The sequence below is a fragment of the Nasonia vitripennis genome (assembly GCF_009193385.2).
Source record: "Nasonia vitripennis strain AsymCx chromosome 1 unlocalized genomic scaffold, Nvit_psr_1.1 chr1_random0002, whole genome shotgun sequence".
In the NCBI taxonomy this organism is placed as follows: Eukaryota; Metazoa; Arthropoda; class Insecta; order Hymenoptera; family Pteromalidae; genus Nasonia; species Nasonia vitripennis.
In genome coordinates, this window is record NW_022279588.1 from 3971167 (window position 1) to 3984107 (window position 12941).

Genomic DNA, 12941 nt, shown 5'->3' on the forward strand with positions numbered 1-12941 from the left:
TCTAACGAACAACGAATACGGATACAGAGACTGAGCAATTCGTATGTGAGATTCATCTTCGGGCTTAGGAGGGATGAACACATCAGTCTTTACCGGAGGAGTCTAAAATGGCTTTGCACCGATTGCAGAAGGCTCTACTTTGAGACCATTCTATTATACAGAATAATCCGGAACGGTGAACCTTCGTATCTGGCCTCATTGTTCAATAAACACAAGCAAAGACTCTCCAATAGGGGAGTTCCCCCGGAACTGAGCATACCTACCGTGAGTACTGAAACCGGGGCTAGGGCCCTCCAGGTCCAGGGTGCTCGGTTTTAGAACTCTCTCCCTTCTACTCTGCGAAACCTGCCATCTCTCGCCTCCTTCAAGGGGGCACTACGGCGGCACCTGCTGGCCACTGAATCGTGACGACTCTGCGCCCTCTGGCGCTGCATTCTTAATCTTAATCTAGTTTTAATCTAGTCAGACTCGGCCCTTAGGCCGTAAAAATTCTTTCAGTATTACGTATTTTAGATTTCAAACGTGCAATACAGATAGGTCTATGACCAAACCTTAAATGTACAGCGTAATATTAGAAAAGTTTAATGTGATAATTAAATATGACGAAATGTGATTTTATGTGACAGTATTTTTACATATTTTATTATCTCTTTTTGTTAGACTGTATGCGACACAGTCGTTGTGATCTAATTGGTATTATTTTTTGCTTTTAGCAAATAAAGACCTATCTATCTCTCTCTCTCTCGTTGACGTGTTGCGTCAACGGGATCCAGACGAGAACTGCCGAGCCGCGCCGCGGCGCGCGCGCGCTTGACGTGTCTCTCCCGGCCGTCAGGGCCCGGCCAACGACGAGCACTGATTGGTTGAGCGAGGCGCAAGATAAGATGATTGGCTGCTCATCTCGCGTCCGCTCTGACAGACGAGCACGCAACGGTCGGCGACTTCCACGAATTCCGGGGACACAGCTAGTGTCCGAGAAAACGCGGGCCTTGCCAGAACCGAACGGCTTTTTGATCGTCTTTTGGCGTCGCGGAAACTTTGCTGCGCAAACCGCGATGCGCGCTTTGTGCTGCTGCGACGTACAACGTCGCAATCCCCTCCCTTAACGATGCTACTCCCCCGAAGAGAAACTGACCACATCGTAGGTCCAGGAAGAGTCCAACTCTCCACCCTTTGGTTGGGTTTAAGTTGGGCAGGGGCGCCACCCTGCATCCTCCTACTCGCCCCGGGGTTGCGTTTGGATCACAACCGCAACCCCGACTTCTCTTCCTTTCTGTTTTTCTTCTGGCTCACCTCTTTTTTCTCTCTCTCTCTTGGCGCACCCCTCACTCGCGGCTTTCTTCTCTCACTCTCTCGGCTTTCTTCTCTCTCTACTCCCGACGATCTTCGCTACGTTCTCCGTAAACCCTTCGGAGGACAAGCTCTCTCGTCTCTGGCGTTACTCCCTCTAAGCCCCGCAGGATTTGAAGAAGAGCATCCCTCTCCTCCTGCTGGCTTAGAATCGGTTTTTCCGAATTATTGATATTGAGTAATATTATGTAGTTATTGAAAAAAATATATTTACCTTGATGCAATGTAATCTATGAAACATAATATCAAAGGGATTAGATTTTATTTACGACGGACAAAACATCAGAGAAACAGGACTAAATTTGACGTCAAGACACACCTACCTCACTATAGACGATAAATTGCGAAATGTTCGTCATTGTGACGGTCATAGTTTTTTAGATTTTCTTTGCATCGAGATCTGACAATGAGATGAATTAATTTAAAAAATGCAGGATATAATATAGATGTTAATTTCATGTTAATTGAAGTGCTTCTATTGGTTGTTAGAGTCATACAACAGATATATGACATTGTGATTTTTTTTAACTTGGTTTTCTAATATGCTTAACAAGGGATTTGTTGCCATATTATGGCTCGTTTATCAAAGTTACTATGTCAGTTCTGTCTATTTATTAGTTAATACTATAAATTATTTGTAAACTTATATAAAAATTTAAGTTAATAACATTGAAGTTTTGAATTTTAATTGAATATAATTATAAGATAACACCGGCACACAAAATAAAAAAAGTTGTCTGCGCGAGAAATCAGACCTATCTATCTTTATGTTTTTCGGGTCACTAAATTCGAATATAAGGTCAGTCAGGCCCCATCACGTCAGAGTCAAGGTCAGTTGGAGGTCAAATTAAGAAGAAAAGGTTTTAAAAAATTAAAATGCCATATATTTATGTTTTTTTGGTCGCTGAATCTGAATCTGGGGTCAGTTTTACCCGATCACGTCAGGTTCAAGATCAGTTAGAGGTCAAATTGGGAAGTAACGGTTAAAAAAATTAAAAAGCTATATATTCATGTTTTTTTGGTCGCTGAATCCAAATCCGGAATCAGTTTGGCCCCATCACGTCAGGGTCAAGGTCAGTTCAAGGTCAAACTGAGAAGAAACATTTCAAACCGATTAAAATGTCATATCAAAACTTTCCAAAAATGGAAAAAGATACCGAAAAATTGTAAAAAATCTTATTTAATCACATAATATCTTCCTTGTGTACAGAGAAAAGTTGCTTTCGTTTATATTTTTTTCTTATTTTGCTTTTTTCCACTAGCTTAGTAACTCTCGATGTCTTTCTTTACTCCTTTTTTCTCTTGTAACGAACTCTTCTTACTTCATATGACCTATGCAATGGGTTTCTTTTTCTCTTTTTGTTATTTGTTTTAATGTCTCTCTTCAGTGTCCAGCAAAAATGTGCCATCATGTTGACATTCCATCTTCCTTGGTATCGATTCTCCATTACACTTATATCTTGATGAAATTGCTCTCCCTTTTCTTCACTGACATCTCCTAGATTAATAGGGAAGTAATCAAGACGTGAATGTAAGAAATGCATTTTATAACTCATCAAGCAACCCAAATTTTTGAAATTCTCCAACATTTGTTCTACTAGTTCCTGATAGTTCTCACTCTTTTTATTTCCTAAAAAGTTCTCACGAACAGTTTTAAAACTTTGCCATGCAGCTTTTTCTGTGTCATTTATTTTTGTGATAATGTTTCGTCTTCAAATAGAGTACGAATTTGAGGACCATCAAAAATACCTTCTTTTAATTTAGCTTCACTTATTGCGGGAAACTTTTCTTCCAAATACTGGAAACAATCGCTATCTTTATCCAGAGCTTTGACGAACTGCTTCATGAGGCCAAGTTTGATATGAAGTGGTGGTAGCAGATAGTTTGAAGGGTCAATCAATGGCGTACGTATAATGTTCCTCGATACTGGTTCAAAATGTGTTCTAGTTGGCCATACTTTCTTAACGTAGTGATTTACCCTGTCTCTACTATCCCATAAACACAAGAAGCAGGGATTTTTAGTAAAACCTGATTGTTGTCCTAAGATCATGGTTGTAATTTTAAGATCACCACAAGTTTTCCATTGATGTTCCAAGTACTTTATTTTTTCCAATACAATTTCTAAATTTTCATAAGTCTCTTCCAGCTTAGTCGAGTGAGCTATGGGAATGGATGCAAACCTGTTTCCGTTATGAAGCAGAACAGCTTTCAGACTTCGTTTTGACGAATCAATAAAAAGTCTCCATTCCTCGTCTTTATACGTATTCGGTTTTATTGCATCGACTAAACCTTTAACATATATACAATATACCAACGAATTCTCTTCATCGTTAGTAAAAAAAATCCTATATTATTTTTCTCTGTCTCGATAATAAGAGGCCGTTGTTCCTTTTGCTAACAGATTTTTCGTTTTAAGAACTGACGCTAGATATTCTCCTCCATCTTTAGGTAATCCTATTTACAGTGAATGCTTTGGTATTGAATTAGCCAATCAAAATGTAAACTGGGTGCCACAAAAAGTTTGCAGTAGATGTTATACGATGGAATGTCAACATGATGGCAGATTTTTGCTGGACACTGAAGAGAGACATTAAAACAAATAACAAAAAGAGAAAAAGAAACCCATTGCATAGGTCATTTGAAGTAAAAAGAGTTCGTTACAAGAGAAAAAAGGAGTAAAGAAAGACATCGAGAGTTACTAAGCTAGTGGAAAAAAAGCAAAATAAGAAAAAAATATAAACGAAAGCAACTTTTCTCTGTACACAAGGAAGATATTATGTGATTAAATAAGATTTTTTACAATTTTTCGGTATCTTTTTCCATTTTTGGAAAGTTTTGATATGACATTTTAATCGGTTTGAAATGTTTCTTCTCAGTTTGACCTTGAACTGACCTTGACCCTGACGTGATGGGGCCAAACTGATTCCGGATTTGGATTCAGCGACCAAAAAAACATGAATATATAGCTTTTTAATTTTTTTAACCGTTACTTCCCAATTTGACCTCTAACTGATCTTGAACCTGACGTGATCGGGTAAAACTGACCCCAGATTCAGATTCAGCGACCAAAAAAACATAAATATATGGCATTTTAATTTTTTAAAACCTTTTCTTCTTAATTTGACCTCCAACTGACCTTGACCCTGACGTGATGGGGCCTAACTGACCTTATATTCGAATTTAGTGACCCGAAAAGTATAAAGATAGATAGGTCTGATTTCTCGCGCAGACAACTTTTTTTATTTTGTGTGCCGGTGTAATGTATACATATTTTATTTTTAATATATTTCTTTCTTTAAAATATCATTTATTGTTGTTCATTATTAAATATATTTAGTCTTAATAAAAACAGTTTATTTTATACCTAAGACGAAAATCACTGGTAAAATTTTTATTTGTCCTGTTTTTAGGTTGTCAAACAATAACCAATTCTCTTCGTATATTTTACACGATAAAAACTGGTTAAAATTTCGCCCCTTATTTAAGTTACAGATTTTGTACTGATACATAACTATTCGACACTTATTATTATAGCGAATAGCGAAACAGGGTCTATGATACAAAGCACTAAGTATATAATAAATGTACTAGAAATTAATTTTCATTTTTAGTAACCGAAGTCCAGGTGTCAAAATGATTCTGAAATTAATCCATTATAGTTATGGTAAACGGTATATATAACTACCTTCAAAATTACAATTAGGTTAACTACAACAAACTGCGTTTATAGTCATGAGTTTATTATGATCTGCGTTAAATTTCCCGGAAGACCAAAATTATTAGGCAAGAAAAATTCCCTAAAAAATCCGTAAAGTGCAAAATTTCATCTTAACCTAAAAATATTGCAAAATTACATCCTGAATGGCGAAACGTGGTCTACCATACAATGCTCTCAGGATACAACAAATGTACAAAAAAAAAAAAATGTTCACTTCCAGTAGACAATCTCCAAATATACCAAAAAAAATCAGTTTTAGTAAACGATTTCCAGGTGTCAAATTCGCCTCCTGCATGGCGAGACATAGCCTATGATACAATGCACTATAAGTATACAACATATGTACCAAAGAAAATTTTCAACTACAGCAGACAATGTCCGGGTATCAAAATCACCTTCCGGATGGACAAGTATGGTCTATGATAAAACGTACTGAGTGTACAACAAATATACTAAAAAATTTTTAGACGCTGTAGATGGTGTCCAGGTATCAGGATGATCCTGAGGTCAACTTATTATAGTTATCATAAATGATATATGATGCTACCTATTAAATTACACCAAGTTTAACCACCAAGAAACCTTGTTCATAATCATGAGTATATTATCAGCGTTAAAATTCTAGGAAGATAAAAATTCCAAGAAGTCCAGTTAAATTTCCTGAAAAATCAAGAAAGTGCGATATTTCATTTTTACATTAAAATTTTGCACTATTGGTGCACTAAAGAAAAAAAAAATAAAACGGTAGGAATATTCTTAGATGTTAGGACTCATGTGACAGTTAAAAAAATTTCAATTAGAATTAGAGGATTTTGAATAAATTGAACTGGAAATAAAGTTTTGGATAGATATTTTAGCAAATTAATATTATGTAGATTAACTTTAGCATTAAAAATTTTTGCTACTATATCAGATCGAAATCCCAATAGCTGATTCATTTTATCCCAAATTTTGTTTAATTTCCTTTTATTTTGGGTTACATGTCATAGAAATGAAAAGATCTGGTTAACCATACTTTTGAACTATTGTCATTGAATATAAAAAGTTCTGTTGTAACGATCATGGACTTCCTGAAAATATTGAATTTAATATAACCATTTTTCCAATTTTTATGTTGTCATCGTTACTTTTATTTTTTAAGTGATCCATGACACCTTTGTATAAATCTGTCCTTAATTGGTGTTGATTTTTATTTAAAAAAAATAATCGTGAACCTTCAACTCTTACCCAAGCACCAAGAATTTATTGTTGAGTTAATTTTGCTAAATTTAAGTAAGGATTAAAATCGTTTCTAATTGTGAATTTATGACAATATTGGGCATTGATCCAAAACCTTCATCAGGATACATAAGTCGATATAACATAGGATCTACATGTTTACTAATGTACGGTATATTATTAGGTACTCTATGTTATGAATGTATACATACATCTCGATCTTTTGGTGGTTGACCGTTTCCATCTACAAATACCACAGCTACTTCATCACAATTAGCTGCGTTATATCTATGTTTATCACGATTAGAGTTGCGTGTTAAATATATTATAATTTCGTTACTATTAAACTCAACTTTGTTGTTTTTCAAACGATTTTGTTCTTCCATTTCGACTTCGTGCATCATTTGGTATGATTTAGCGTATATGTTTACTTGTCAAAGTGTCTAATTCCTTTAATAGCATTGATGAATATGACACATTAGTTTGTAATCGTGATTGCGAGGTAATTTCATTATCAATGATGTATAGTTGCCCATATCTTTTGGCTTTGTTTTCGTCTGGGTGTAAGGTATAAAAATTGTGGTAAATTTGATCACAAATTCGTATAATTTGAGGGCCTTTTTCGAAAAGAGCGTCAAATCTAACTCCAAAATCTGCGAAGGCAAGTCCATTATTATATTGTCTACTATTATTTAAAAAGTGTTAGCTTTTGTCAGTATTTTCAGAAACTAATTCTTTTAAACGTTAAGGATAAGTGATATTGTCAGATAATACAACGTTTCCTCTATTGCAATAATTAGAAAACTTCATATCACATAATATTTCTAATTAGAAATGTTTAGCATTACAGAATTCACATATTTCACTTATGCTATCTAAATCATTCTCCATCATTGCTGATTCTTCGAAATCGAAATCGGACAGGGCATTCAATTTTGTTATTGGAAATTCATTAAAATTTTTATTAGCGTAACCTTTTAATTTTTTGTAGCTATTATTATAATCTTATTACTTTTAAATTTTCTTTAGAGATATAAATATACATACATTATTAACTAAGCGACGTCAGGAGCGAGGTAACCCTGCTAGTATTATATTATTATGAATTCTTGATTTTACAAATTTTGATATTTAAAAGTTTTAGACTTTTAAAATTTGAATTTTACAAATTTTACATTTAACAATTTATGCTACTAGTTAAATTATCAAACTTCATCAAACTTCGTAATAATGTGATATTAATGTAAAAAATTTTTTTTCAGATGAGGCTAGATCAGAAGCAACTTTTCGCTATACAGTAGAGAGCGTTTCAAAAATGAAAGATTCTCAATTATCCCCTCCATGTTTTGTTAGAAATTTACCTTGGAAAATTATGGTAATGCCAAGATCAAGTCAAACACAAGAAAGGCAGCCGCAGAGATCTTTAGGTTTTTTTTTACAATGTAATGGAGAAAGTGAGTCATCTTCTTGGAGCTGTTACGCAACTGCCGAATTACGTTTACTCTCCTGTAAAGATGGACAGGATCCGTTTAGTAGAAGTAAGTACTGCAATATACATAAAGTTTGGAAATACAGTTTTTTTAAGTTTAGTTTCGAAAGGAGATCTCTACATCTTATTTGTTTAACTCTTAATACCATCATTCTACTGGTGTTCGGGTTTATCGCCTTTCAAATTTTCCACAGGACTTCCGCATATGGCTTGTCATGACCCACTTTCACTAGTAACCCTTCGGACCACTTGATCTCACAAAGCCTGGCTTTTGTAAATAGCACTAGTGCATTGTAAGGAACTCTAGAACGGGGTTCTCATGCTGTATCGCCGCTATCTTACGTCGTTATTTTTTCCTGCCTTGCTTTTGTCACTCTTCTGTTCTGGGCTGTTAGTCAGGCTTTTTCTAGGCCTCTGCATCTTTAAAGAGTTGTCCTTGCGTGTCACTCATTGTTTTTCTCTCGAAACTGGTGCCCTATTTTGTAATAATAAAATTCATATTCAAAGCGTTGATCTTTACGATCTTCTTCCTCGTGTTTTGCTATTAATTGGGTGTGCAGAGAATTTGCCAAAAACGATTCGCCGGAAACAATTTCCCGAATAGACAATTCGTCGAATAGATAATTTGCCGAGTACACAATTTATTAATCATCAACTAGCAAGAAACGCTCACTTCGATCGCGATTTACAAATTAATCATAATGATATTTAATTATTTGACGTGTCATTATTAAATACTCTATTCCCTATATAAAAAAGTCATGACCGGATGAAGTGAAGCCAAGAATGCGTCAATATGATTGGCTCATGTAGTGCGCATGCGTCAAAAGTATCGTTAGAATTTTTTGATTTGTTTTTGATTTCTAAAATTGATTCTAATATTAAAAATGTAATATAATACTATAATACATATCAAATTATAATTTGTGTATTTATAATATTCTAGAGACATTCTACTCTCGAAACTATTCTATTCTCGAGACATAACCTTAAAATTTTAAAAGGAAGTTGGCGACGAAACCGCGGCAATTTTGAAATTTATATGAGCGCGAAATGAATCATATGTTGTAAAGTTTAATATATTTCCGTGATAGAAAACAAATATTAAAAATATCAATCAAGTATTTATATTCCATTTAATAAGTTAATGAAATTATAGTCTACTACAGTGCGCGCAGCGCACTGCGCCATATATTAAAATGTGTCTGGTAGTCTCCGGCTATAAATTAACTTTATCCCAAAAACCACCCGTCCTTAAGAATTGGGGTAAACCGAAAGTTTACTGGAAGTAGACCGGAAGTCGACGAGAAGAAATATAGAATGATCAGAAAAAATATAAAATGACCGGAAGTGACCGAAAATAATCGGCAATGAATCAGAAATATACCGAAAATGAACAGGAAGTGACCAGAATGATGTATATTTGCTAAAGTACTCGTAAGGGAAAATTAATCAATAAATATTTAATAAAAATTTTGAGAAGTTTAAATATATATATATATAACGGGGTGAGACTTTTATTCGCCTAAACGACGTTGAATGCGATCGCTATCCCACGTTGCGGCGGATAGCACCTCAACGCCAGCGATTAACCCGCGTTGCAATGCAGCTTATCCTGCTGCTTCTTCTCGTGGATACCGCACCTTCTGGTGCGTGCTCGGCTACTCAGATGCGTTGAAGCTACTTGTCCAACGCCCGCGTAGGCGGCGGTAATCGCGGAAAGGAATTAGCAAGGTGGCGGTCGTTAAATAATAACAAAAAGTCGTAAAATAAAAAGACTAAGGTTATATTTAGGTTCGCGAGATAAACGTGAATTTACAATACGTCGAGAGACAAAATAATAATAATGCACGAGTCGCAACAACTTTGCGCGCAATCTCTCTCTCTCTCAAGCACTGCGCGCATCCACACTAACCTTCTGCTGGTCCTCTCGATGACGCCGTCGCCGATTGTCGTGGTCTAGCGCTGGACCGCTTGGCAGGACCTGGATCGGCCTAACGCACTCACACACACACACTCCTTTCTCAACGCCACACGTACCGCGAAACACCGATATACGCACTTTCGCGATACGAGCGAAGCCGCGTGTTTACAATTCGGGAGCCGAAAGCTATCTGTTCTCCTCGCTGGACTAGCCCGCGCGCTCGCCCCTTCCGTCCCTCTCGCGCCTTAGAATTTCGCACGTGTTTTTCTATCGCGCGCGCGACTCTACGTACTCTCGTCGCGGCGCAGCGGTACTCATACCGCTTCGTGTTAGCCGCGGTGCTCACACGTTACAATATATATATATATATATATATATATATATATATATATATATATATATATATATATATATATATATATATATATATATATATATATATATCAGTAAAGTTGCAAAGTGGCTTACTTTAAATAAGTTATCATTAAATGTTAGTAAGACAGTGTATATAGCGTATAGTAGCTACTATGATAGCGTTCCTGACACGTTAGAAATTAAATTAGGTAGGAATATAATAAAAAGAGTAGGAAACAATGAATATCTTGGCTTACGCTTTGATTTTAATATGAAATGGGATAAACACATAAATTATATTGTCAAAAAAACTAAGTATTTAATTTTCGTTTTTGCTGAAATTGAAAATTCAATGGACTATAAAACATTAATGATGATTTATTACGCATTTTTTCAAAGTCTTGTAAACTATGGTATAATTGCCTGTGAAGTAGCGTACAAAAATTTTCTAAATTTAATAAAAAAAATACAAAAGAAAATATTAAAAATTATAAATAAAAATCACCTTACAACGCAAGACCCTCCTTTTACAGTAAGGCAACTTTTTCAATTAGAGGCTGTGTCTTTGCATTACGTTAGATTAGGAAACATATTCACTAGAAGCACTAGCAATACTAGAAATGAGATTATACCTTTGCCAAGAATAAGTAAAACTGTAAGTAAAAAGTACAGCTATTTTGTAGCTATAAACATATACAATGCATTCCGCAACGAAATAACAGATTAAAAAGAACTGAGATCAATCAACCAAAGTCAAGTTTATTATATTCAATCATAATGAAGCAACAAAATTTGTTTGGTCAATAAAGGGCTTACTTAACTTAAAGTTAAGTTATATAATGATCAATTAGGAACAACTCTCAGGATACTTACTTGTACAGGATAGTTACGCAGTAAGTATTCTGAGAGTTGTTCCTAATTGATCATTATATAACTTAACTTTAAGTTAAGTAAGCCCTTTATTGACCAAACAAATTTTGTTGCTTCATTATGATTGAATATAATAAACTTGACTTTGGTTGATTGATCTCAGTTCTTTTTAATCTGTTATTTCGTTGCGGAATATATCAAACTCGCCTAACCTTTTACTTTTTTAAAAGTTAATTATTTTTAGATTAAGTATACTTTTATATTATAGCAGTAGTATATATATTAATAATAATAAACAAATAAAATATGGCAGTCATTGTGAAAAGATGTGAATGGCTTCATGGCACACAGGTACCTTAAGTAACAGAACTGACATATTTTATATGTTTATTATTATTTATAATTCATATTATTATTATTCTATTTTATAGTCCATTACTTACATTTTGCTAATATATATCTAAAAAAACTAAACCATACATTGTGAATTACGATTAATAAACGAACGCATTTACCGATAATCTATTGTACTAGTTTCATCGCCCCGATATTTTCGCAGCATCGTGAACTGAACACCTCACGAAGAACAAATCCATCGACTTTCACATGTAACATTTATACGATAATATTTATATATTACAATAGCAGTCTGCGCATGCGTACAAATATTTTATAGGATAATTTTTTATAGATTTTTCTATTTTTATTTTGCTTTGTATTGTCACATTAGCTTTGGTCTTGTATAAGGTTTTTCATTTGAACTTTTTGTGCTACAAACTTGTGACTGTCGACTTTATGGGTTTAGTGGAGAGGCGCTGTTCGCTTTGGCGATCGTTGAGACAGGTCTGAAATTGTTACCCTTAAGTCTATGTTGTTACACAGTTCAAAAAATTCAAATGAGATAAGAATTATACGAATAGATATAAATATGTCTGTTATTGAAAAAATATATGAATGGCTGCACGGCACACCGGAATATTTAAATAACCCGAAATTATTAAGGCTCAAAAATATTTAAGGTCCAAAAATTGTAATGCCCAAAAATTTTAAGGCCTAAAAATCGTAAGGCTCAAAGTGATATCCTAGATGTTAACTTATTGGGAAAGGATGTGAGAGGCTTCACGGCACACGGGGACATTAAGGACTTTAATATAATAGTAGATTCAAAATTAATTTTTTTGACTGTCATAGTTTTTTAATAATTTCAGTTTCGGAATTTTACTTTTCATTATAAATCAATGCGTGATTTTCGTGTATCAAATCTTGATTTTTTTAAATTTGTACTTCCCCCCTGTTAGGAATTGACATTAGAAAAAAGTATCTTAACAAAACTTGAATTTTATCACTATTGCAATATATATATTTTAACCGAACGACGTTAGGAGTGAGGTGATTCGCGCTAGTAAACAAATAAAATATATCAGTCATTGAGAAAAGATGTAAATGAATTCACGGCTTACAGAAAAATTTAAATAACCTAAAATTTTTAAGGCCTAAAAATATTAAGGTTAAAAATGTTAAGGCCCAAACTCAGAAGGTGTTGCTGAGTGTTTGGTGGGATTGGAAGGGTTATTGTTCATCATGAGCTGCTCGAACTTGGACAAACCATTAATTTGACTGTCTACTGTCAACAACTAATGCGATTGCAGCAGACGATGTAAAAAAAATGTCAGAATGACATGCGTTTTTAGTTTCTCTCGACAAAAAAATTACTGTGTTTAGATACTCTAATGCACCAAGTCCATTATCAATAGTACAATATTAATAACTGAATTTAAAATATGTTCAACAAAATAATACAAATATACAAAAATAAAAGTAATAATTAAAAAACTTTAAAAAATAAAAAAAAGAAAGTAATGCGGGCTTTGTAATAAAGACAGTCTCAACCCTGTAAAACGCAGAGAGCTCTCATAATCAATAAAAAAATTGCACAGTATAAACCATATTATCAGTAATCAGTTACATTATTTAAGTGCACTGAGGTAAAAGTAAAAAAATAAAATTTAGCTTCGTGA

The 12941-nt window shown here is 34.3% G+C and overlaps 1 protein-coding gene across 6 annotated transcripts in view; it reads left to right on the forward strand.

The window, feature by feature from the left end:
* Nucleotides 1-12941, forward strand: part of Usp7 (ubiquitin carboxyl-terminal hydrolase 7) — a 611141-nt gene that overhangs the window by 79889 nt on the left and 518311 nt on the right. For all 6 annotated transcript variants that reach the window (XM_032601215.1, XM_032601217.1, XM_031921170.2 and 3 more), the window contains 1 exon segment: nucleotides 7549-7824. In XM_032601215.1, coding sequence (XP_032457106.1) covers nucleotides 7549-7824 — 276 coding nt within the window.